The following is a 25,830-nucleotide window of genomic DNA, read 5'->3' on the forward strand; positions in this document are numbered from 1 at the left end:
TTACTCCTTTCCTTGTTTGTGTTCTCTTCCCTTTGTTTCCTACTTCCTAGGAGCTAAAAACAAATATGGTAAAACATATGGTGGATGGATGGATGGATGGATGGATGGATGGATGGATGGATGGATGGATAGCAGAAAGGGGCTTCACCCTCCAAAAACTCACATTAGAATGGGAAGTCAGGTGTACACATAGTTGTTGTAGTCTGTATAGGCAAAGGGATCAGGGGGTTAAATGCAGGGCTGGAGAAGCCCAAGGAGGGAGAATCAGAGAGGGCTTCTCAGAGGAGGGACCACTTGAACTGGGGCCTGAAGACCGAGAAGAAGGGAAGGGTGTTCAAGCAAAAGGCTCACTAGGGGCACATGCATCCCAGAAGCCAAGACAAGAACAAACCAGAAGAATGAAGCAAGAAGGTGCTCACCCCTCTCCAGCCTGACCGCCCTTTTCTCTGTTCCTTGGACTCCCCAAATCTGTCCGTGCCTCTGAGCCTTTGCACTGGCTGTTCCCTTTCCTGGAAGCTCCCCCGGCTCTTCCCTGCAGTGCCTCTTTCTCCACCTTCAGGACTCAGTTGAAACGCCAGCCTTCCTTGACCACCTGATCTGATTTTTCCCCCCCAACATCCCCTCCTCCTTGCCCCGGCACACATGCACACAGACACGTTTCACTTTCTGTCCCAAAGCAGTGTTTTACTGTCTTCAAAATTCCACAGTCTGAAACGACCTCGTTCACGTATTTACTGACTTATTGTCAGTGTCTCCCGTAGACCGTCGGCTCTGTGAGAACAGGGACCTTGTGTACCGGTTCACAGCTGCAGCCCAGGCCCCCGCGATGGCACCTATAATAGGTACTCAGTAAATGTTCGTGAAACGAAAATGGAATGAGGGAAAGGGTCAAAGCAAATGTTCACAAGGGCTGAGAAGGAGGGGTGCCCCTGGAGCTCAGACCATGCCCCTGGCTCACAGACACCTCCCCCTGGCTGGGTACCAGGATTCCTCCTGGCAGGGCCCAGCTTGCCCCATCGGAAGGGCTCCAGGTTGCTAGTTAGAATACCTAGCTTTGCTTTTAATCAATTGTAATCATTTAGCTGGAAGTGGCGTGATTAGGCACACACAAGCAAACAGCGTGAGCTAATCCTTTAAATGCGCCTGCTCGAAGCCAGGCTGGCCGCTTTGCCGCTGCAGGCCAGCTCAGGATGCGCTTCCTGCGGCCCCTCGCTTTGTCGATGAGGGAGTCTAGATTCCAGGGCACGGGGCAGGCCCGCTGCTCCCCACGCCCAGCCCAGCCCCATCACAGAGGTCTGCAGGATGCCAGACGTTCCACCATCAAGAGACCTTTCTCTGGCTCAGCCTCCTGTGACAGCAGCCGGCAAAGCTGCCGTAGGTGGGAAGGTGGCAGCGCCAGGAAGCGCGAGGTCTTCTGAGGTTCCTGTCTCTACGACTGGACCCCATCCTTCCTCTCCCCAAGCCTGGCCTGAGCTGAACTGACCCCCTTGCTCCTTGCAAGAAAATCTGCAGGTTCCTGGCCTCAAGCTCCAGCCTTACGAACACAGCTACAGGCCTGGCTCTGCATAACGGTCCCCAGGGCGCTTCTGCCTGGGTCCACCCGCAAGGAGTTTCTTTTGCATCCCCTGTTACCGCTATTTGTGCTACCTGCTTGGCCCAACTACTAAAATCGTTTCCGGGTCCCCTGACACAGGCTTTTTATAGTTCAGCACCGCAGGTCTCATTTAAATCTATTAGCTCATATAAATGGCAATTCATTTAAACTTTGGAGGGTTTCTGTTTGCCTTGGTGGCGAAGACAATTTGGCTTTGCATGTGACTCTGCCATTTGCAAGTGACCCTGGGCAAATCACTTAACCTCTGAGAGTCTCAGTTTCCATATCTGTAAATGGGAATAAGAGTGCCTACTTCACGGGATTGTGTTGAGGCAATCCACACAAAATGCTTAAGACAGGACCTGGCTCACACTAGGGATCCACCCAGGGTGGTGGCCGTTATAACTACTTCTTGTCCGGTTTCAGGAGGAACTCGTCCGCCTGTCAGAGGCCAGCCACGTATGGCTGGGAATCGGTGTGCCCCCTCATGGCTTCCCTCAGCGATAATGAAGAATGGGATGTGGTGAGGCTGTTGGGAAGGAGAGAAGGCGATGCCATCCCTGCCAGTGTCTGTGGGCACAGAGGTGTCCAGGGGATTCAGAGACAGCTGGGCTGGGCAGGCAGAGCCAGCCCCTCCCCTCAGGTCAGCTAACCCCTGGCAAGGGGCCCACAGGGCCCCGGGCCTTCATCTGCTGAGGCCTGAGGCTGGAAATGCAAGGCCAACAGCCCTGACATTTTCGGGGTCTGTGGTTTACAGGGTTGTCTCACATCCCCAACCAAATCTGCATACCTCCCTCCACCGAGCCCGGGGCACAGCTAAGGAAAACGGGGTCCAGAGAAAAGGCCTGGGACAAAGGCGCTCGGAAACATGCAGAAAGGGGGACTTGAAGTCCCAGCCTCTGGCCCCCACTCCGTGCCCTTCCCCCCTTGCCTCACTGCTCTGCACCCAGCTCCTCCCATGCCCCATTGGGGGCCTCCGGTGCCCATGGCCTTGAGACTTGGCTGGGTGCCACAGAAGGAAGGATTTAGAATCTCCCTTTGTTCCAACTCAGGCCAGAAATCATGAAATCACAGCAAACCCCAAATGGAGGGGACCCTAAAAAGTCTTCTGATCTTAAAATGGTTAATGCCAGTAATATACTACTACTACTACTAATGATAACAACAATGCTAATAGTAATAATAGTAAATGATAATAATAACAGGTAGGTGTTAGTAATAACCAAGCTCTTCCTACGTGCCACCCACTGTGCCAAGGGCTTTACGACACGACCACGAGGTAGGAACTATTAATACTCCATTTTACAGATAAAGAAACTGAGACCCACAGCTGATGAATGATGGAGCAAGGCTTCAAATGCAGAGCCGTTCTCACAAAGACTGTGCTCGCAGCCTCTCCCTCTGCAGCATTTCAGACAAGGGCTCTGTTTGCACACCTCTACTGACAGGGACTTCACCACCTTCCATTTCTTCCACGTGTAGACAGTTTTCCCACGTAGTGGCTATCTGTGGTGTCTACCAGCCCATGCTCCCCTTCCCCTGATGGTTGGCATTGAGTGGTGCCACCTAGGGCCACAGCACACTGGAGCAGGTTTGGACAGCTGACCTGAGTGCAACCATCAGATTCCCACTCCAGGGACCTAGAACCTGTTGCCTGCATACACACCGACTGTTACCCACAGTCACCATTTCTGGGTGAGCTGGGTGCTGCTGCCGGCTACTTGTGTAACGACATCCCCACACTCAAGACACACCTGTTGAAATACCCAGGTGTGTCTGTCTCAGCAGAAACGACAGGAGCTGCGGCGGTGCTGGCCACCTTCCTCCACGTATAGAGGAGCCCAGAGAGTCAGGCTGCAGAGAGAGAACACGACACGAGCCAGAAAGGGGCAGAGGCAGAAGGTCCCTGCCTTGATAAACAGCACTTGGTTCCTGGGAACTGGACAGCTGAAAACTCGACACTTCCTGCTCTTGGCATCCAAAGCCATGCCTGTGTCCCTACAAGTTAATTCCCATCTTGCTTGAGCTAACCCCAGAGAGTGATGCCTGAGTCTGACTGTCAGAGAAGAAAATCCACATCCCGGGTCTCCACCCACTACCGGAAGTCTGGGGGACACTGGAAGCATGTTGAGCACCCCCTCATCCTGGCAGAGCTTAAAACGCTTGAAGGGCTTCCCTGGTGGCTCAGTAGTTAAGAATCCGCCTGCCAATGCAGGGGACGCGGGTTTCAACACGTGTGGGACACGGCTTCCCTCCGGGAAGATCCCACATGCCGCGGAGCAACGAAGCCCATGCGCCACAACAACTGAGCCTGCGCGCTAAAGCCCGTGAGCCACAACTACTGAGCCCATGTGCCACAACTACTGAAGCCCACGCGCCAGGACCCCCTGCTCCACAACAAGAGAAGCCACCACAATGAGAAGCCCGCGCACCGCAACTAAGAGCAGCCCCTGCTCGTCGCAGCTAGAGAAACCCGTGCACAGCAACGAAGACCCAATGCAGCCAAAAATAAATAATTTTTTAAAAAACAAACACTTAAAGACGACTGTCCCCACACTCCCCCCACAATCCAGCCAAGTCTTCTACTGGTGAACTAGCCCCCTGAAGGCTCCTTGAAACCACGCTGCATGCCCGGAGCTTAGCACCCTGCCTGGGCTGAGTGGGGCGTATATGTCTTTATGTGTGCATTTGTGTGTGTGTTTAGATGAATCTTGTTCAGGCTTCCCTATTTCTTCTCCCTACCCCCAGCCCCTGGCAATTATTGGTCTGTTTTCTATTCCAGTCTTTTTGCCTTTTTCCAGAACATCATGTACATAGAACCACACAGTATGGAGCCCTTTGAGTCTGGCTTCTTTCACTTGCCATTTACCATTCACGCATGTCGTTGTGTGTATGAGCAGTTGCCTTTTATTGCCAAGTAGTAAGTAGTCCATGGTATGAATGTAAATACATCTGTCTGTTCATTTACCAGGGAAGGGACCATTGAGGGGGGTTCCAGTTTGGGGCCATTATAAATAAAGCTCTACATCATTCATGTAGAGGTTTCTGGATAAGCGTGTTTTCAGTTCTCTGGAATAAACACCCAGCAGTAGGATTGCTATGTCATAGGTTAACTGTATGTTTAACGTTGTAAGAAACTCAAAAACTATTTTGCCACATGGCTGTACCATTTTGCAATTCCCCAGCAATGCAGGAGAGTTCCAACTGATCCTCCACGCCCTGGCTGGCACTCGTCGGTTTTTTGTTTTTGTTTTAGTCATTCTACTAGGTGTATAATGGTATTACGTCATGGTTTTCATTTGTTCTTCCCTAATTACTAACAATGTTGAACATCTATATGTCTTCTTTGGTGAAGTGTTGAAATTTTTTGCTCCTTTTTTTTTGGTTGATTTCCCCTCTCGTTATCAAGTTTTGAGAGTTTTAAAAAAATATGTTCCGGATACAAGTCCCTTATCAAATATGTGATTTGCAAATATCTTCTCCCTGCCTGGGACTTTTCATTCTCTTAATAGTCAGTGTCTCTCAATTTGGGTTCAGGACGTAAATCAGATAATATGTCTTCCCATTGTGATGCGCGGTTTCTCATCACAATGGGGACAAAATCCAAATAGCTTTGCTGTCCTATGAACCTTGCTATGACCTTGCCTCCAACCTGCCCCCCTTCACACCCCCCACCCACTCACTGTGCTTCAGCCAATTGTCACCTTCTGTTGTTCCAGCAACACACCTGGCTTGCACTGGCCACAGGGCCTTTGCACTCATGCCTCTCTTCCACACACTCTCTCCCTCTCACCTTCCAGACCTCAGCTCAAATGCCACCTCCTCAGAGACGCCCTCCCTGACCACACTCACCAAGCTGTAACCAACCTCGCTCCCATTATGCTCTAGCCTATTACCTGGTTTTATTTTCTTCATGTCATTGACCACTATTGGAAAGTGTCTATCAATCTCTCCAGAATGTAGGCCCTATGGGTGTTTCTCTGTCTCGCTCACCACTGTCTTGTCAGTTCCTAGATCTAGTGTCTGTACATAATGGGCCCTCTATCTACATGCTTTGAACAAATAAAGAGCAACTTGAGTTCCCTCTCATGCACCTAATCAATGAATGTGCCCTGGTTTGTCCAAAGTTCTTTAAATTAATCTCAGTCTCTGGGCAGAGCCAGGTGAACTCAGAATCAAACAGGACTTGCACCTCCCTCTTTCTGACAACTCCTATTAATGCATCTTAAGAGAACACTCCCTTTGGAGGCAGGCATATCACTCTGACACAGACCAAGCCTTCCAGAGCCCAATCCTACCTCTATTACCTCTATATCCACAGCAGGAAGTCTGCTCCTACAGTGAGAACAATCCTAAATTTCACATCTTCTCAAGACCTCTCAGCCCAGAGTCACTTGTGCCTACAAACGTTAGCTGCCCTGAGTCTCCACACTGGACCTACATGACATACAGACTGGAGAGCCACTTGAGGCCCCAGCAAGGGCCAGGCCCTGTCTCCTGTTGCACCCCCCAAGCCCCCACATGTCACTCTAGGGAAATAACCCCCTCGTCTACCAGCCCCAGCTTCAGCGTAATGACAATGAAATTTTCAATGCCTGAAAAACCCTTCTCTCAAAAAACCAGAAAATTGTTCCTCAAGTTACTTAACGAAAGCCATTATTTGCATAGATTTGGCATTGGTACGACACTTCCATATTTAAATGGTCTGTAATTAAAATCATTAATTGCAGAAAATAGTGACTCGTTAAGGCTATAATTTAGTGAGGTTCTTGGCATTTGAGGATCTGCCTTAAAGGCTGATGGGGTGACCCAGGGAATCATCAGCTCACACAAACCATTCTGGTGTCTGGGATGTCTGCAGCCCAAGGTGGATGCAGCCAAAGCAAGATCTGGCTTGAAACCACAGCTACCTACACCTGTGCCTCACGAGCTAGGCCTCTGGCACAGGGATACCGATGAAGCTCGAAAAAGGCGGGACTGGGAGGTTTCTCTGGGAAAAACCTCAAAGCCAGCAAGGAGAGCAGTCATCCCTCTCTTGGCATCCAGGACAATGTGGGGGGACCAGAGGGCTGAGCGAGCCCGAAGTTTAAGTGAATCACAGTTTATATGAGCTAGTGCGTTTAAAAGCGGCCTGCCACGTTGGGCTATAAAAAGCTTCAGTTGTCTGGGGACTTGGAGCCCATTTTGGTAGCTAAGCCAGGCTGGTAAGGCAGGTGGAGATAAGGTGAAGGGTGCATAGCCCGTGCACGAGCAAGGCTTCCTGTACAGATGCCGATCAGGGCTGGCACCAGTCCCCTTGGTCAAATGAGAGGGCAGTTTGCTGTTGTTCCCTCACAGGTCTCAGCACAGAGGTACACACTCAGTTTGTGGATCGATGGGGATACAGCAGTGGGCCCTGGGTGCGGTCACTACCTTGCTGGTGGTCATTTCGTAGCAGAACCCCCTCTCTGAGCCTGGGTCCATAATTCTGTCCCACACTGAGATGGAATGAACGTTGTGTGAGGGGTACAGGACTTACAGGAACTCAGAGGGGCTGCCCGAAGAGGGAAAAGGAATAGGCTTTCCAGCCATCCACCTGGTGCAGTTCAAGGTCAGAGGCCAGGCCTGTCCGCTCTGTCTGCCTGGCCCAGGCCCGGGACCAGCCCATGGGAACAGGACGCTGACTGTCGGGTGGCGAATCCTTCCTGTGCCCTGTGTGGGCCTGTTTTCACGTCCTCTGGGTGATGGCTGTCAGCAGCCGTGCAGACAGGATGGGTCCAGGCCTGGCCGAGTGCACGGGCTACAGCGCAGTGAGGCGGGCTACCCTGCAACAGGCATGGCTACACTCCTTCAGTCCCAGAAGAGGGCCACCACTGCTGCCCTCCAGCGACATTATGACTCTGCTGTGGCTGCAGCCGTGAAGCACGCAGCTGAATGCAGGGTCAGCACCTGCATGGGGGTGCAGGCAAGGTGTGCGGGGTGGGCAGACACACCCGGTGGGCCACAGTGTGTGCTAGTCCTTGGGGGTGGGGCTGTGAGGAACGTCAGCTCTCCTCTCCTTCCAGGCATCGAGGGATTCCCTCCCTCGCCCCTTTGACATTGGGCATGGCCACCTGAAGGGCTCTGGCCAAGACAATGTGGGAGCGAGATGTGGGTCACTTCCCAGTGAAGCTTTGAGGGCGGTCTGCGATCGCCACCCCGTCCCCTCCCTGCTTCGGTGACCATGCAAACATGAGAGGAGATGAACCCGCCATCAGCCCAGGGCACTGACTATCGTGAGCGGAGTTCCTCCCCAGCCACCTGATGCATAACACAAGCAACAAATAAGTCCCTGTTACTTGAAGACAGGGCTAGAGGATGTTTGTTCCTGCAGCAGAACCTAACTCGCATCCCAGCTGAAAACAGTGTTATTCTCAGTATGTGATATTCCGGCGTGTCTGTGTGTACGTGTGGTACTTCTGTGGATGCCTGAGCGTTACTTCTTTTGGGGTGTGGTGTTGTGCTGTGTGTGTGTGGTGTTACTCTGAAAATGATGTCTCTGTGTGTATGCATAGGGACTGTGTGTGTGGGACTTTCCTTTGTGTGTGCAGTGTGTGTGTGATTGTGTGTGTGTGTGTGTGTGGTACTTCTGTGACAGCATGTCACCTCTCCAGTGTTAAAAGAGTTTCTTGCAAAAACCAGTGCGTGAGAAGGTGGTTTCACCTGGACACAGATCTGAGTCTCCAAAAACCAGTAACAGGTGGGAAGGGGCCCGTGGGATGCCGAGGGGAGTGGGCTACAGGAGCCCTGGGAAGCCCACCACAGCCGCTTCCTTTCCCAAGGGCCCTCTCAGCTACTGCAGGCCCTGGATGGGGGGCTGAGGAAGCTGTAGGGCTGGGGTGCCCCATCTGAGGGCCACATCAGCCTCAGGACCACTGGCAAGTATCCCTTCCTCTGAGTTGGGGGCCCAACCGGTATCCATTGCTCTCACTTTTCTAGCCTTCCTGGGCATGTCGGAGGTTCCAAGATCCCAGATCCAGCTTCCGGCCACACACGGCCCCAGGACTCAGCCATGCAAGCCACACAGGCCACCAGCCATAGATCCAAAGTTCAGTGGAACATCATCATGTAATCCCAGTGGGGAAATGAAATCCCTGAGAGGGGAAGGGACTTGCAATGGAAACAGCACAAATGTTAAGCCTTCCGACTCTGGCTCGAGGCTCAGCTGCTATGGTCCAGCTCTCCTGAGAACGCTGGACCAGTGAGGCCAGGAGGCCATACCCCATACCAGCCAGCCAGGAGGGCAGCCACTGGCTCCAGACCCACAAGCACAAGTCCAGGGCCTGTTGCTTTCGCGGCTGGGGTGGTGCTGAGTACAAGATCCCACCATCATGGATTCACCCCAAGGCCCTCAGTGCCAATGGGAGCCCCAAAGAGCCCCAGGAGGGGTGTGTGCAGCGGACAAGGGCACTCACCTGCAGCTCGGTCTGGAAGAAGAACTTCTGTGGGCACTGCGAGCAGTCGTAGATCTTGTCCTCCTGCCCGTGCACAGCAAAGATGTGCTGCTGCAACTTGTTGGCCTGGACGAAAACTGGACATGGACATGGACATGGCCATCAGGGGGCCAGACACTGGGGACACGGGCCCGGCCAACCAGAGCAGCTGCTCCACCCCACTCCCAAGTAGGGATCACCCAGGCATGGACACAGCGGCCGAACAATGGGCTACTGGAAACACTGTTGGCACACACTAGAGAGGGCTCAAGCCAGTGAAGCTGAACTCTGCCACTTACAGGCTGTGCAACACTGGACAAGTCACTTAACCTCTCTGGGCTTCATTTCCTGAAAAATGAGGATCATTAAAGTATGTAGTTCACTGGGTGGCTGGGAGGATCAAATGGGTTAACACTTGCAAAACGCTGAAAAGATGGCCTGGCACATAATTAGCCCAATGAATGTCATTGTCTTCATCATCGCCGTTTGTCAGATACCTTCCAAATGTGGGCTCCTTGAATACACACAGGCCTGTAAGGCAGGCACTGCTGTTATCCCCATTTTATAGAAGAGAAAACTGAGGCACTGGGAATGTTGTGACTTGTCCTAGGTCTCACTCTGCAGGTGGCAGAGCTGAGATTTGAATAAATAAGCTCAGCACAGTGTCTAGTACAGGAAGGTACTCATTTAACAGGAATCACTCATCTTGCTGTGGTGGTCAGCATCCTCGGATCCCCACACAGGGGCCCCCGTGTCCTGGATGGGCAGACCTGGCAACTGAGGCCCCTTGGTGCCAGCCCCCGATCCAGCTCACAGAATGGGATGGTAACAGATGGGTGGGGGCTCCTGAGATGGAGGGATTGAGAGGGAAGAGGCACCAGCGTGTGCCAAGACTCTTGGGAACCCCAGAGGGGTGTGAGCGTGCGGGGACCCTCCCCGCTGCGGAGCCCCTCCCCGCTGCGGAGCCCCTTCCTCGGGCCTGTCACAGAGCAGGTCACAGCCCCGGCTTCCCGGTGGCTGTATCCTCGATGTGGTCCGGACCCTGGGCGCACACAGGAGGTGGCCCTGAAGCAGCTGTGTGTCTGGGAGGTGAGCACTTCAGAGATCCCCTCCTGCCAGGCGCCCTCCCCAGGGTGGGCTTCCCGCCGTGGCAGACGACAGATGTCAGGGAGAGGTAGGGGAAGGCCAGCCTCTCCCACGCACACCGGCTGCCATCTGGGCAGCAGGAGGGGGGCCAGCAGAGCCCCTGAGACTCGCCTCAGGCCGGGACAGCCACTCGCCTGGGCCGGCAGCCAGTCTGGGGGCTGGGGACTTGGCCGGCAGAGCTGCCCTTGACCCCTCCAGCCTGGAGCACGGATGAAGCGGGGGCTGGGACAGGCCAGGGAGGAGGGGGAGACAGGAGGTGTGCGAAGGGGGAACCCCACTGGTGCTGGACAGAGCTCAGAGACGAGCCTGGGGCCCGTGAAGGGCCAACTGCAAGGAGGGGCAAGGCTGGGTGGGAAACAGCGTGGCAGCAGTTGAGTGCAGGGGTGGGAGGACGGCTAGGAACCCACGCTGCCGAAGAGGAGAGAGCAGAGACCGTAGACAGGGAGGGCCGGGGTCGGCTCTATGTGGAGGCAGGCGGAGCAATAGGGCTGCGGATCCCTCGGGGCTTCCCCGTGAGCTCCGGGGCCACGTTGGGCCAGATGCTGAGGGCCAGGGATTGAAGGGCTGGGCCCCTGGGTCCCTTCCCTCTCCCCACGTGCTCCCCGCCGGACACACTTACCTGTGAAGCACACGGGACATTTGAAGGTGCCGCCCATGCCCTCGAAGCTGTGCTCGATGAGGTGACAGAGGAGCTTGGCCGGGGAGTCGAACATCTGGTTGCACAGCTTACACTCGTGGTTGATGCCTTCCTCTGCAAGGAGAGCCACGGCCAGTCAGCAGCCCTGCACACCATGTCCTCCTGCAGGAGCCCACATGCCCCCAGTACACCCCAGGCCGGCCCTCCCTGACCCCCAGAACCAGGGCTGGGGACGGGCTGTGGAGGCCCAGACCCATCCCAGCTCCAGATGGTCCAGCTCCCGGAAGGCTGACAGACCCCAGGGGGCGCCAGCCCCAAATATCTGGCTCTTGAATGTGTCATTTGCTGTGATTTCTCCTGCTGGTCTAGCAACAAGGCAAGTAGCTTGAATCCTAGACTGTATCATAGAGGAGAGGGGCCCAGGATGGGGTCCGCATGGGGAAGGGAGTCCAACCAAAATTTTAAAAAATCCAATAGACCATTTATCGAGCATGTACTGTGTGCCAGGAGGGGATTCTGTGGGGAGCTAAGCAGATAATGCACTTGCCGCCATTCTAGTGGTGGGGAGACAGATAATAAAAACAGTCAACACATAACTCAGCATCAGGAGGTGACGAGGGAACACAGGGAGCTCTGGAGGGGAGAGCCGAGGGCAAGGCCCTGAGGTGGGCCCACGCGGGGCCATCTGGATGGTAGCAAGGGGGCAGTGCCTGACGGCTGGGGGGCCAGAGACAGCATGGGACAGTGGGGACCCAGGGATGCACTTCGCAAAGGGCCTTGCCGGCCACTAGAGGGCTTGGGGATTTTACTGTAAGAGGGCTGGGCAGCCCCTGGAAGATATTGCAAAAAACCATGAAGTGCTCTTTCAAAAATTTTTAAACAGACGGTCTACCCAGTGCTCACGGACAGTGGGCAGACACCCTTTGCTGCTTCCAGATCAGAACACAGCTCCGTCTCCCCACCTGGGAGCTGCTATGACCCCAAACCTTCACTCAAAGGTGCCCAGGGAAGAGAGGGTGCCCTGAGCGCCAGCTTCCCACCAGCAGAGCTGAGGTCTGGCGCCCCGACCCAGGACTAGCAGGGCAGAGTCCAAATCCTGGCTTCTTCTTCAAACCATGTGGCCTGGTCAACAGTTCACTTTTAGTAGATGAGGGCCACCTGAGTCCCTGCCTCACAGGGCTGTGAGAGAATGAAAGGGGCCATACCAGTGACCAGTGCGGCCCACTGGTCAGTAGTGGTGACAGAGAATTGCCCCAGCTTGAGGGTCACAACATCCAGGGTTAGAACCTGACTCTGCTACTTACTGCATGATCTTGGGCAAGTTATGTAACCTCTCTGTGCCTCAGTTTCCTCTTTTCTAAAATACTCAATAATAGCTTCCTTAACACTACACACCTACGAGAATGGCCAAAATCCAGAACACAGACGATACCAAATGCTGGCGAGGATATGGAGTAACAGAACTCCCATTCACTGCTGGTGAGAATGCAAAATAGCACAGCCACTTTGCAAGGCTGTTTGGCAGCTTCTTATAAAACTAAACATACTCTTACCATATGATCCAGCAATCTCACTCCTTGGTATTTACCAAAAGGAGTTGAGAACTTATGTCCACACAAAAACTTGTGCACGGATGTTTATAGTAGCTTTATTTAAAATTGCCAAACCTTGGAAGCAACCAAGATATCCTTCAGTAGAGGAGTGGACACATAAACTGTGATACATCCAGACAATGGAATATTATTCAGTGCTAAAAAAAAGACATTGAGGAACCTTAAATGCATATTACTAAGTGAAAGAAGCCAATCTGAAAAACACTACATATTGTATGATTCCAACTATTCTGGAAGAACTATGCAGACAATAAAAAGCTCAGTGGTTACTGGGGCTGGGTGGGGAATGAATAGGCAGAGCACAGAGGAATTTTAGGACATGATACCACTATGTATGATATTATGCTAATAGGTATATATCATTATACATGTGTCCAAACCCACAGAATGTACACCAAGAGTGAGCCCCAAGGAAAACTATGGACTTTAGGCGACTATGATGTTTCACTTTAGGTTCATCTTTGCAAAAAAAATGTACCATCATGGTGAGTAATGTTGAAAATGCGGGAGGCTATGCACGTGTGGGGCAGGGGATAGAAGGAAAGTTTGTATCTTCCTCTCGATTTTATTGTAAACCTAAAACTGCTTTTTAAAAAGCCTTTGAAAAACAGGCTTTAAAACAACGTCAATCCTGGGACTTCCCTGGTGGTCCAGTGCTAAAGAATCTGCCTTCCAACGAAGGGGATGTGGGTTGGATCCCTGGTCGGGGAACTAAGATCCCACATGCCACGGGGCAACTATTGAGCCCGCGCGCCTCAACTAGAGAGCCCACGTGCTGCAACAAAAGATCCCGCATGCCTCAGTGAAGATCCCACATGCCACAACCAAGACCTGACACAGCCAGAAAAATAAAGAAAATAAAGAAAATAAATATTAAAAAAAGCCAATCCCCCCCCCATCAAATAGCCTTCCTCTTATAGTTGATGTGAGAATTAAATGAGTTAATACTCCTTTAATACATGAAAAGGGGTTTTGACCAGCCCCTGGCACACAACAAGCACGCAATAGGTGTTTGTTGCCGAGCGTGCCAGTATCGGGGAGAGTGTTATCTGGGACAGCCAAGGACACAGGCTCCCCTTCGGGCTCCCCCAGGGAACCAGCCTCACCAAAGGTGCCAGGTGCTCCGATTAGCCCTCAAAGGCAAGAATTAGGTAGCAGAGGGGCTCTGCCAGTGGCAAAACACGAACACAGATGGGCTGAGGCTCCTGGCGAGTCCCTGGGTCCCCAGGCCCTGGCAGGGGTTGGCAGGGACAGCAGGCATCCCCCTGGCCCAGCCTTCCCCCACCCGCCCCCCGGGCACCCCACTGCAGAGGCGCAAACACACACGTGCGTGTGCAGGTGGGCCTGCCCCACATAGCCCACTGGCTGGAATCTTCTGGGTGTTTGTCACGCCCCTGGAGCCCCGGCAACTAGGCCACATGCACCCAGCAGAGATTCAAGCTGATCTTCCATTTATACTGGCGGAAAAGGAATTCATTGACAAGTTTTGGGACACAGGGCAGGCTCAGCACGCCTCACAGGCCCCAACGCACGTCCTCCACTTCCCTCGGGGAGGCTCTCATCATAATTAGAGATGGCCTCCAGTGTGGGGGGACTGCTTCAGAAGACCCCCCAACACACCCCCTGCTCACCCCCTCCCCCGCACAAACAGTGCTTCGCAGAGCCTGGCACAGAGTAAGGAATGAGTGAATGAAGGAATGAATGAATGAGAGAGATACCACCCTTACCTATGCCCTCCCCGTTAGGATGTGGACATCTCCTGCACATTAATGAGGCAGAGGGTATGTGAAAATGATGACTGCACAGAGGTTCCTATTATAGTTAACTGAAGTTTAAGTTTATAACAAATTGACTCTCAGAATTAACCCTGCTTGCTGGGAAAACCACATTTCTAGGAGAGAAAAAAATGGGTTCAGAGAATTAGACCACTTGCTGAGGTAACACAACCAGCTGGGGGTGGTCCTCTGAACAAGATACAAAGCCCACAGATTGACTCTCAGAATTAACCCTGCTTGCTGGGAAAACCACATTTCTAGGAGAGAAAAAAATGGGTTCAGAGAATTAGACCACTTGCTGAGGTAACACAACCAGCTGGGGGTGGTCCTCTGAACAAGATACAAAGCCCTCCCTATCCTCACGCACCCCACCTGCACACCACCTCCAGGCAGCCTCCCCGACTATGCCAGCTTGCACGGCTGCCCCTGGCTGGGCACGGTGACCCTAGGTTCATCTAACCATATCCTATGAGTCTTCCTGCTCCTGGCAACTAGGCTACAGGCACAGACAATGTCTTCTCCTCTGGTCCCCAAAGCATGAGGCTCCACCTGGGCCCACAGGAGGGGCTCAGGAAATACTCATGGAGAAGAGATGCCCTGGCCGGTCTCTCTCCCTCTGCCCAGCCAGAGCGGGTTCCCTGGGCTGAGGTGGCAAAGGAGGATTTACTGCTCTCTGCCGAGTGAGGGCCTTTATCCACTTGGCTGTGAATGGAGACATGCCCATCTGATACACAAACACGGAGAGGACAAAGAAGGCTCCTGCAACTTATAAATCAGAGAAATCATGTCTGACAGTCGCTTTCCGCCCTCCCAGCGCTGAGCAATTCATCAGCCGGTCCCCCCGATTCATAGACGCAGCTACACCCTGCACCCACGTTCATAAATATGTGCACAGTCAGGCAGACTAGAGCTGCAAGCCAGTTCCGGGGCCTAAACAGCTGCCATTTCAGCAAATCACAGCCCCAAACCGGTGCCCATGTGAGGTTCCGGGATCATTAGATCAGGAGCCCGACAGACAACTACGGGAGCTGGTCCCTTTCCTCACTCCCCACCCAACGTGTTTAAGAGTCAAACCTGGGAGACAGGAGAGGGAAAATAAAACAAGCAAAAAAGTAAAAGTGGGTGAAAAATAATAAAGCCTGAGGGCTTCCCATAGACCTGGGAACCTCTCCCACTTGAAGGCAGACCTTCTGATTTGCAAATCTTCTTCCTGAAGGACGAGGAGGCCCTCTCCCCACCGGTGGGGGCTAGAGGGGCTCCCTGGGGGGCCCGTTATGTGCACCTCTGCCTATAAAACCATCCAAGAAAACAGTGGGGAGGGGTGGCAGGGGCTGCCCTAGTTAGTGTGCGAACACTCCTTTGCGTGCCCGTGACCCAGTACCAGCCAGACCGTGGCTATAGAGAGAATTCTCTGTCACCATCACTCTCACCCCACCGGCGCTGACAGCCTCTCATTCCATCCCAAGTTGCAGGGTCTGAAGACAGCAGCACCCTCGGAGAGTAACTTCCCTGAATTATATAAGATCACACAGGCTCGGCGACATCTTGGAGCAGAATGACAAAGCTGTCTGGGAGTCCACAGGCCCCTCCGCCCCGCCGTGGGGCTGCAGGATTTTGTGAGTGAAGATGCACAATCGCTTCCTCTTCTTTCTGTTCTTTTTTTTTGTTTCTTTATAGCACATGACAGGCATCCATTAGAGAGACCCACGCAACTCAAGTGAATTATGCAGCCCCGCTCATCTGTAAAGTGAGACGCAGATTTCACCTGCTCGCTGTGCCAGATCCTGCCTCCCAGTTCCCATAAGTCAGGGCTGGCGTGGGGAATCTATTGATTTATTATGATTTTTTAAAAATACAAATAAATAAAAACCCAAACCGCCACACAAACAACCCGACAAGCATGAAAATCCCAGAGTCCCTCTCTCTCTTTTATTTTTTTCCTCTGCTCAGGAATAATAAGTGTTAATTTTACACTTCATTTCTCAAAAAAATAATAGGATGTGCTTTTGCTTAAAACCAAGTCAGCCTGCTGGAACCTTTCAGGCTGAAACTGTGTCAGCCCAAAAGAGAAGCAGAGGGCTTTGTGGAAGAGCATCGTGCCGAGATGATAGCTCCCTGTAATGTCCTCGGTACCGACTTTTGTCTCCAAAAGCATTTGATCCCTGGCAGACACATACTTATTTCCATACAGGTCTTGGGGGAAGCCAGGAGGAGAGAAAGCTGATTATCAGAATCCTGAAGGTGAAGCTCAGGTGGGCCCCACTGATGTCAAAGGCAGGCCTGGGCACACACTCGGAGGCCATAATTTGCTGCCTGGGAGGGAGGGGCTGCAGGCTGCAGTGGGGAGGGGACAGGGCATTGTTCTTGGACTCTAATGCACTGAGCATGACCCGCTCCCACCATAGCCGTGGGCCCTGCCTGGCCCTTCTCTAAGCAGGGACCCCACTGGGAAAAGCTGCCCCCGAGAGCGGTATCGTTCATGCGTATACCCCTCTAGGAGAGAACCAGTGACGGCCACCTGTGGAGACAGGGGACATGATTAGCTACCTCCATTCAGGAAGCAGCAATTAAGGACACAGAAGTTAGAACCAGAAACACTTGGGTTTGAATCCCATTCCATCACCCACTCGCTGTGTGTACTTGGATAAGTTCGTTAACCTCTCTGAGCTTTAGCTGCTTCTGCTAGAAAATGGGAAGCATCATCACAGGGTTGTGTAAGGTGGCCAAGCAGGCTTCTTCTGCCACAGGACGACTGCCCTCACTGAGACACCCTTCCTCCAGACCACCTCTTCATCCCCCTCCCCTCACTTCATCCAGGTGTCTGCTCAGATGATGCCACCACCAAGAGGCCTACCCAGACACCCCCCGGCAAAGACAGCACAGACACCCCATCCTTTCTAGAGCCTTACCCACCTTGAATTTCCTTGAGAATGCTCACTGACATCTGGCATAGTACAGAGATGATTGTTTAACTCACTGACTCTCTTTTTCACACGTACACACAAAACACACACACACAGAAAGAAAAATATCAGCTCCATGAGGGCTATTTTGCTCATTGCTATGTCACCAGTGCCTGGAACAGGGCCTGGCACATAGTAGGTGCTCAGTAAATAGGGAACGAATGATTTGTGTAAAGCGCTTAGTACAATGCTTGGAACATGGGGAGGGGATACTGGTAAATGCCAGTTACCAGACACCAGTGGTCCCCCCGAAACTCTCAGGACTGAGGGCTTATAAAAGCTGTTCTTGCCTTCAGGCACTTGCTATTTGCATCCTCACAAGATGGCCTGGTCCAGGAGTGCAGGCACCGAGGGGCTCCCTCAACTGACAGAAGAGGAAAAGAAGCTCAGAGGGCAGAGCCCCTACCAGGGAGGTGGCAGAGTGAGGCGGGGGTGGGGTGCATGCTGGTCACCACAAGCAGCCCTCTCTGGCTTTAGAAAATACCAGAAAGGCCACAGGACTTGAGACCTGGGACCTAGCAAGCCACCCTGTGCTCCTCAATCACCCAAAAACCTCTGGCAAGAAGGAGGACACTCAGACCCACCCTCCACATTTCCATGTCTGAGCCAGGTGGGCCCCCCCTGCCAGCACCAGCGCCAGCTACAGGTGGCAGGAGCGCTGGGGACTTTTCCCAGGTGAGGGGAGGCGGCAGTGCCCACAGCGACACAGCCTGGGCCAGCCCCAGCCTGCAGCGTTGTCCCTGCAACAGCGTCTCTGCAAACAGAGGGAGCTGACGAGGGGTACACAGGCTGCCTGGCCGAGCTGAAATCCTCTGTCACCAGCTCGGGAAACGAACTTCACCAGACTTCAATTCCAGAGTACCAGGGGCTGAGCCCACGGCCCACCCCAAGGATCAGGTCAAGTAAAGGCCCCTGAGGTCCAGGGGCCCAGGCTCAGTCACACGCAGGGCACATGACGATAAGGAAGAAGAGGGGCAAAGGGCCAGCATTCACCCAGGCAAATGAGAAGGCAAGAGGAGGACCCTGGGAGAGGACCTCTCTGACACCACGCCAGTAAATAACCAACTGCAAACAGACAGGTAATAGAAACAACGGTCGATGGGGACCTCCGTCCTTTGTTCTCTATAAAGAACAAAGACCTCTGGGCAGAAGAGAAGAGGGCAGGCAGATAATAATATCTGGGCAGCCAGATCAGGCTGTTTATCTATTGATCTGTCATTAAATACCACAGGAAATGAACCCAGGCAAGCCAAGAGGAAAGGGGAGGGATGACATTTGGGCTGGGGTTGACGAGGGGCAAAGGAGGAAACAGGGTCTGAGGCGGGCTCCTTCACCAGAGGCCAGGCAGAAATCAGGAAGCCTGGAAGCGGGGGCAAGGACTGATCTTGGGATCCCCAACCCAGTAGACCCAGGCTGCCCTCCAGGATCTACATCCCTGCTGGGTAAGGTGTGGTCTCTGGCATCACCTGGGAGCTGGTCAGAAATGCAGAACCTCAGGCCCCACCCAGACCCACAGAATGAGAATCTGCATTTTAAAAGTGCCCCAATGATCTGGGTGTGCATTCAAGTTTAAGGAGCACTGAGCTCTATAAAAGGGCTTCTGGGGATGCTGATCTCACTAGAACCCTGTTGTCATGAAGCTGTAGGTTTGTAGGTATCACACTGCCTTCACCAGGATTGTATGTTTCGGATGTCTAAAAAGGAGTAAACTTTTCCACAGTTGCTTTTGGTCCACACTTTACAGAAGGCTGAGAAATCCTCGACCATGGGAAACACTTTCCTGTTATCATGACCGGGATGAAAATGGTTGAGGGTGTCTTTGGAGGGGAGACTCTGCAGTGGGCAGCTAACACTCCCCCAGGCCACTTCAGCATCCCACGGCCCCAGACCCCCAGTGCCAGGGTGCCCGGGGCTGCCCAGTGCCTCCCATCACTCAAGAACACCCAGCCATTGCTTGAAGGCACGCCCCACCACTGCTGCCCCCACTTTCTTAATTGATCCTGGAGGATGGGCTGTGCCCTCCCCCCTCCCCTCAGAGGCACCTTCCCAGGCCTCTCTGGCCAGGAGGGACCCATCTCATGGTCCCCCGTGCTTCAGAAAGGCTTATAAATGAGCTCTGGCAGCCCGAACTGGGGCCCCACGGGGGACCTGGGGCCTCTTCAAAACAGAGCCCTGACAATTAGGCAGTCTGAGTTTTGAAAGGCTTGGGATTGATGGCGTGGACAGTAAAAATATCACCTGGGGAGCTGGGTGTAGTCCTCTGAGGGTTGCCTGAGGTCAGTTGCCATGGCGACGGAGAATGAGCTCAACCTTGTAACTGACCCTTATCTTTTTTTGATCTGTGGGCCACTTGGGGCCAAGGCTTGAAATCAACTGGAAAATAATCCGGTCACATATCAGAAAGAAAACTATTTATACTTATTTACCCAGGTACCCATCTCGGCAGAATGTAGCTCTATCCACATGCCGGCAGGCATAGGCAGGTGGAAAGGGTTACCCTCCCCAACGTCTCACGTCATTCTAGCCGGAAGCGCTGGACCCTCTTGCCATCCGGTAAAAGTCCTCCCAAGGACTGGGACTCTGAGATTTCTACTCTCATCTGGTACTCAGGCGTTGTTTCAGCCTGGCTAGATCACTAGGCTGCCTGGCTTTATTCCAGGGTCGGAAGAGGCGTGTTCCCAGCCTCGAGGCGGGACAGGGTGTCGAGTAGATGTGCATCGCTCTCTGCACCTGGGGGAATTGTTGACGTGGGGTTTGGGGAAACAGGCTGAGGGGACAACTACAGGCCCTTCTTCCTGCACACACACCCCAGAGGGCCTGGCCGGCTCAGCCGCCCGTGCACCCACTCCAGGGTTCCCGTGTCAAGACGGCCATCTGGCCAGGGCCCGTCTCCAGCAGGCTGCTATCCTAAGTTACAAGTGCTCGCTCACTCTCTCCTCCGAAACTCAAATCAGAAGACTCCAGATGGTTCCATTGACCGACTGCTCCCAAGAGCCATGTCAGATGGATCTTAGCTAGGGGTCAGTTAAGACTGAGCATGATTCCGGGTAAATTTCCCTTGAGATTTCCCATCACAGCAAACAGGACAGTTCAACTGACTGCCTCTCTCCCACCCTTGTTTCACCAAGATGATCTTCTTTTCGGAGTGGGGGGAAAAACACGCCTGTGAACTAGGCAGCTCGGAGGATATTCCTGGCTCCCCTCAGACCTGCAGGGTGACTGGGCTGAGCACTTTCCCTCCAGGCCTCAGTCTCCTCGTCTGTGAAATGGGGAGAAAGTCGCCTCCCTCACAGGGCTGCTATGAAGAGTGAGTGAGGAGGATTAAAGCACCACCGCCAGTGCTACTATCACTGCTTTGGTTCTTTCCCACATGATTCGACCCTGAAACTCCACACCCAGGGTCTTGTAACAAAAGCCCTCTGCGGGAGTCACCAGGGCAGTTGAATCCACCTTCAGTAAACGTTTCAAGAGCCCTTAGCACCCGGCACATTGCAGGTATGCGATCTATGTTACATCCACCCACAAAAGACCTCTGGGTCAATTTTCCTTGTCTCTATCCTCTTCCGCCTCCACACCGCTCCCCATATTTGCGACGGCAAAAGCTGTGTCCAGATTTCAAACCCTTTTGCTCAGCTGTGGCTCGCTGCAGCTCCCTGCTTCTGACCACAGGAGTTTACTCCATCTCCCCTCAGATGTTCCTGGGACCAGAGTTTCATATTTCTTCCTGGTTCTTCTCCTAGCTCCTTTCTCTTAAAACTCATTGGGATTTCTATGGAGGTCAAAGCAGAGCCTGAGACGAGGACACGACTCAGGTTCATGTGTCCCCCCACCCCCTGGGAATGGTCAGCCCTTCTTCATAGTTGGGCCCATGCAGAGAGCTCCGTAAGGGCCCCAGAGCTCTAAGAATCTCAAACAGAGGCTGGTCCAGCTGGACCGGGTCCTCGGTGGAGGGCGGCTCCTTCTGGCGCTAGGATCTGCTTCCGCGCTGCCAGGGAACCCAGCCCTGGATGGTTAATGAGAAAACACACGATCTTTGCAGACAGCTCTGCTTACAGACTTCTTTGGCAAAAGAAAAGTCACCAACCAGGCCCTGGACAGGTCCTCCAAGAGATGGGAGGTGCCGATCTCAGCTGCTTTAAGGAAAGAGAGCGAAATAAATGAGTGAATGATCAAATCAACCACAGACAGATCGGTGGGCCTTCAATGAGAACTCGAGGGAGAGAGAACTCTTGGAGTTCTAAAGAATACAAACTTCTAGAACTTGAGACTCTGGGGGCTTGAAACATCCTACTGATGAAGACATTCTATGGCCCTCCTCACACACCGCCCCCCCCCCAACTGCAAAAGACAAAGACGCTCAGAAAATAAAGATTCTGCTACATCCCCTGGGGACCCACTTCTTAACACACCAAACACCTACTGATGTATATCCCTGATCTTCAGATTCAAGTTTTCCACAACAAGGCAACTGCTTAAAAATCCATCATGCTAATAATCCTCAGATTAATGGCCTCTAATAACATACAATTAACGTGACAGGCAGGCTGCAAAACCCTTATTGTCACCGACCCTGCCAGGGACACATGAATTACCCCTGCTTCAACTACAAGGGTTGTCTCTGCGGCTGACATCGTTTTTTCCCCTACCAAGATCATTTTTTAAAATGAGCAACAGCCATGCCATCAAAAAAACAAACAGCTACTCGCATGCACACAAACACAGGGCACCCATGCAGGAGGCTGGTAGCACCATTTTTTTTTTTTTAAGTTTTCCATCCAGGTAGACACAGAATTGTCCCTGCAGCTCCTGATACTTAAAGCAAGAAGACCTAGTGCTCAGCCTGGAAACTGCAATTCACCATGAAAAAAGTGACAAGAGTAGAAAATAACTGATTGCTATTGCAAAGTTTTCAAAAGTATGCATCTGCTGGATGTGAACTGTCCAATATGGTCATTACTCAAGTGGCTATTTAAATCTAAATTAATTAAATAAAATTAAAAATTCAGTTCTGCACTTTAGGTGCGTAACAGCAATGCAGTTAGCGGCTACCGAGTGGGATGCTGTAGAAGGTTTTCATCCTGGCAGAAAGTTCTATTGGCCAGCGCTGTGCACACTGCAAGCGAGGCAAGGGCAGGGGCTCTCCCCATCTTGTTCGACACTATAATCCCAGAATCGACAACAGTGTGTGGCGCACAGCGGGCGCTGGATAAATACTTACTGAGTTGTGGTATGTGCGTTCCCAAATGTTGCAAAGAACGCCTCGTCCCTTTTGCCTGTTAGTGTTTATTACAATTGCTCTGCGTGGGAAATGCTCAGATGTGAACTTCTCTGACCTTCAACTTAAACCTCTACCCTGATAATTATGTGGTCGCTTTCCCCGGGGGCAGATGAGAACACAGTGGATGCAGGAAACTTCGAGAGTCACGAGGTTTCTCTGAAGGGCACACCCCGGATAAATGGGTAACTCTGACCCATAGGTTGTGAGGTGGGTCACTAACTAGGGGTCACTAGCTCGTCAGGGGCCCACCTGGCACCCCACCACTGAGCAACCCGCGTCTTCCACTCCCTGCATCGCCCCGAGAAACAGCAGAATGTCAGCAGACAGAGGACACCTGTGGGCGGTCAAGGCCAAGAGAGAGAATGACCGATGCAGGGAATTCCCAACTGTACACTGGCTCAGCCCCACTGCTCGTGAAGGAAGTGACTGCTCGAAATTGTAAGGCTTAACTGAGTTTCCTGGTTCTGCTTCTGCAGGTTACATCTCAGAGCACCGGGTTTTTTCTGTGACCCGAGTAAAATGAAAATTGGACATTCAAAGGCCACATGGAATAAATGAATACATTCAAATCAGCAATACATCCTTCACATCGTCACATGATCCCCATCATAATACCCACACTGAGCTGCCCTGGGGGAGCAGTCCTGTCTTCAGTTCGGCTGAGGAGCCCCAGGAGATGGCAAAGCTCAGCGTTGCAGCCCCCCCACCAAGGCGTTTTCTTAGACGGAACTTTCCTCTGGTCCACTCTCCCCGCGCCCCCTCCTCAACCATCAACACCAAACTAGCACCCTGCTGAGGGCAAGCACAGCACTCCCGCCTTTCTTTCTTTCTCCAACAGACCCAGACGGAGGCCTGCCGGATCCCCCAGGCTCACTTCTGACATCAACGTGGGTTTCTTCAGCTCCCAGAGCCGAGCTCTCCCACACGGTCATCTGGGATGCTTTGGGGCCAGAGCCCAGAGACCAGGTGGGGCTCTGCCATCTCTAGGCAGCTTAGGTGCCACAGCCCAGCTCCCAGACGCCGGCCAGTCTGCCTCTGCCCACAGCCAGCTCTGTCCACACCTGGTCGCGCCTTCACCCACCTACAGGGCCCCGAAGCCTGAGGTCTGCTCCCATCCCACCCACCACCCCTAGCCCGAGGGGGCAGTTAACTGACAGCGCCTGACAGCCCCTATCCCCGGGAGAACAGGGGCCACGGGCAGCCCGTGCAGGAGGAGGAAGCAGGCGAACTGCTGAGAGGTTGGGGGGTGGGGGCGGAGGCCACCCCCATGCAGCTCTCCACTCTCCACGCTGGCCCAGCAAGCGGAACAGCTGCCATTAGTTGTGATGAGAGGCAGGCAGCTCGAGGCCCACGCACCGTGGCAGGAAGATGTCCCTCTGTACAGCTCTGGCTGGCATCTAGCCTTTTTGCTTCTTGGAAAAGACAGCTTCATAGACGCTCTCGTAAAAAAGCACATCAACGCCTGGCAATTCACCCTTTGCTCTCCGCCCTCCTGGCCCCGCTCACCATGCCTGCCCCAGTCTCTCCCCGCTCAGTCCATCCCGAGCACAGTGAGTGGATAATCCTCCCCAGGCTCGACGGCCATCATTTCACTCTCTTCCTCAAGAACCTTCAGTGGCTCCCTTTCTCCTAGTGAAAGCTCAACAGCCCAGGCCCCACTAACCAGCACCCCATTTTCAGCCACACCTACACCCCCTGCCACACTGGTCTCCTCACTCTCAGGGCCTTGCTCATTCCTGGCTCTGCACCTTGATACAAACAGTTCTCTGTGCTTTGCCTCTGTCCTTCCAACCATGATTTTCCAAGAGAAAGTCCTACACAGGCATTCGAGTCTCTGGTTCCACTTGCACCAAAAGCTATTCATAGTTTTGTGAAATAAAAAGGGGTCTTTCCAAAAATTCATCCCTTTGCTTAAGCTAACTTGACTTACTGTCACTTGCAACCCAAACAGTCCTGGCTAATAAATTCTCTGAGGACAAAAACAGCATTTTTTTTTTTACTTGTCTGGTGTTTCTAATCGGGCCAGACAAACATGAGGTGCTCAATTAATGCTAATACTTTGGTTGGTCAATAGATTTGTACCTCCCACCCTCATGGCTCTGGACTCTTCCCTGGAGCATGCAGCCTGGGGGTTCCCGTACTCAATGCTGTCCCAGACGTAAGAGCTCAGACACATGGCTCTGGGTCCACAGACACCCTCTACGTGCCTAGGATCGAGTTCCAATAGCATCCGGATGGTGACAGAGCAGGACCCAGTCTGCCCTATGACCCTACCCTCACCCCAAGAAACGTGCTGTTCTCGGGGCTGGACACAGTCCCTCACTTGCTCACTCGGTGCACTCAGCCAGCACAGCACGTGGAGAGAAGTGTAGGTTCAGAGTCAGTGTTCAAATGCCCCTCCTGCCTCCTACTAGCTGTGGGGTCTTGGATGAGTGACCAAATCTCCCTGAGCCACAGTCGCCCCAAATGTGAAATGAGAACCAGCACAGTACCAACCTCATCGGGCTGTTGTCAGGGTGAACGGGCCTCAAAGCACCCGTGTTGTTATTATTATCACCACCATCACCGTTGTTGACTGTGTCAGGTGCTGGGTGAGGCACTGGGGTAACAGGTCAATGAGACACTATCCGTGACCCCCAAGCTGCTCAGGGGTGAGAAGCTTGGGAGGCCAGATGAAGGGACCTGGCGTGTGTGACAATGCAGTCACCCAGAAACCCTGAAAATACCCCAAACTAGGCCCTTAAGGACCCCTGGGGTGGGGGGTGGAGCTCTAGGGGAGACAGATGGTTGGCAGCCTCTGTAGCTGGAGGAGCTGAGAGAAGTCGGGTGCCCAGCAGCCCAGCCCGGCCCGTACCAGGGCCCTAGATCTTCCTCACTGGCCACATCACAGCCTTGCTGACCCAGCACCCAGGATGCAGGAGCAGTTCCACTGGAGGCCAGAGGCTCGGTGTGAGGGCACAGGGTCCCCCTGTCATTGAAAGGCTTGTTCTGGTAAGATGACGTCTCCATCCCCACTGGACATGACCAGGAGATGGACACACACACACACACACCCCTCCAGAACCCATTTCCAGTTCCCACAAATTAAAGGAGTTCTCAGTACAGTACTCCCACTACAGCAAAGGCCGTAGCCCCAATTTCACCCACAATGTTAACCTCAGAATCTGGGGGGGGGGGGGGGAAGGGGAAGGGGGAGGGGAAGAAATCCAAAGCTGCTTTCTCTGCCTTCACTTCATGCTTTAATCACACCCTGAATGTACAGAGGCCCAACCTTAATGACAATTCAGAAACCACAAGCCAGATTCTAGCAAAGTACCTTGAATTCTGGTTCCAGATTCAAGAGCGTGTCTCCAACAAGACTCCTCCAGGCAGT

The 25,830-nt window shown here is 53.0% G+C and overlaps 1 protein-coding gene across 3 annotated transcripts in view; it reads right to left on the reverse strand.

Annotated features, from left to right (window-relative positions):
- The window catches only part of ZNF423 (zinc finger protein 423), a 331,821-nt gene that overhangs the window by 20,157 nt on the left and 285,834 nt on the right, over nt 1-25,830 (reverse strand). For all 3 annotated transcript variants that reach the window (XM_036834944.1, XM_036834945.1, XM_036834946.1), the window contains 2 exons: nt 10,811-10,942; nt 9,028-9,143 (listed from right to left, as the gene is read on the reverse strand). In XM_036834944.1, the coding sequence (XP_036690839.1) occupies nt 9,028-9,143; nt 10,811-10,942 (248 nt within the window). The remainder of the gene's footprint in view (nt 1-9,027; nt 9,144-10,810; nt 10,943-25,830) is intronic.

The sequence above is a fragment of the Balaenoptera musculus genome, chromosome 19 (assembly GCF_009873245.2).
Source record: "Balaenoptera musculus isolate JJ_BM4_2016_0621 chromosome 19, mBalMus1.pri.v3, whole genome shotgun sequence".
NCBI classification, from domain to species: Eukaryota; Metazoa; Chordata; class Mammalia; order Artiodactyla; family Balaenopteridae; genus Balaenoptera; species Balaenoptera musculus.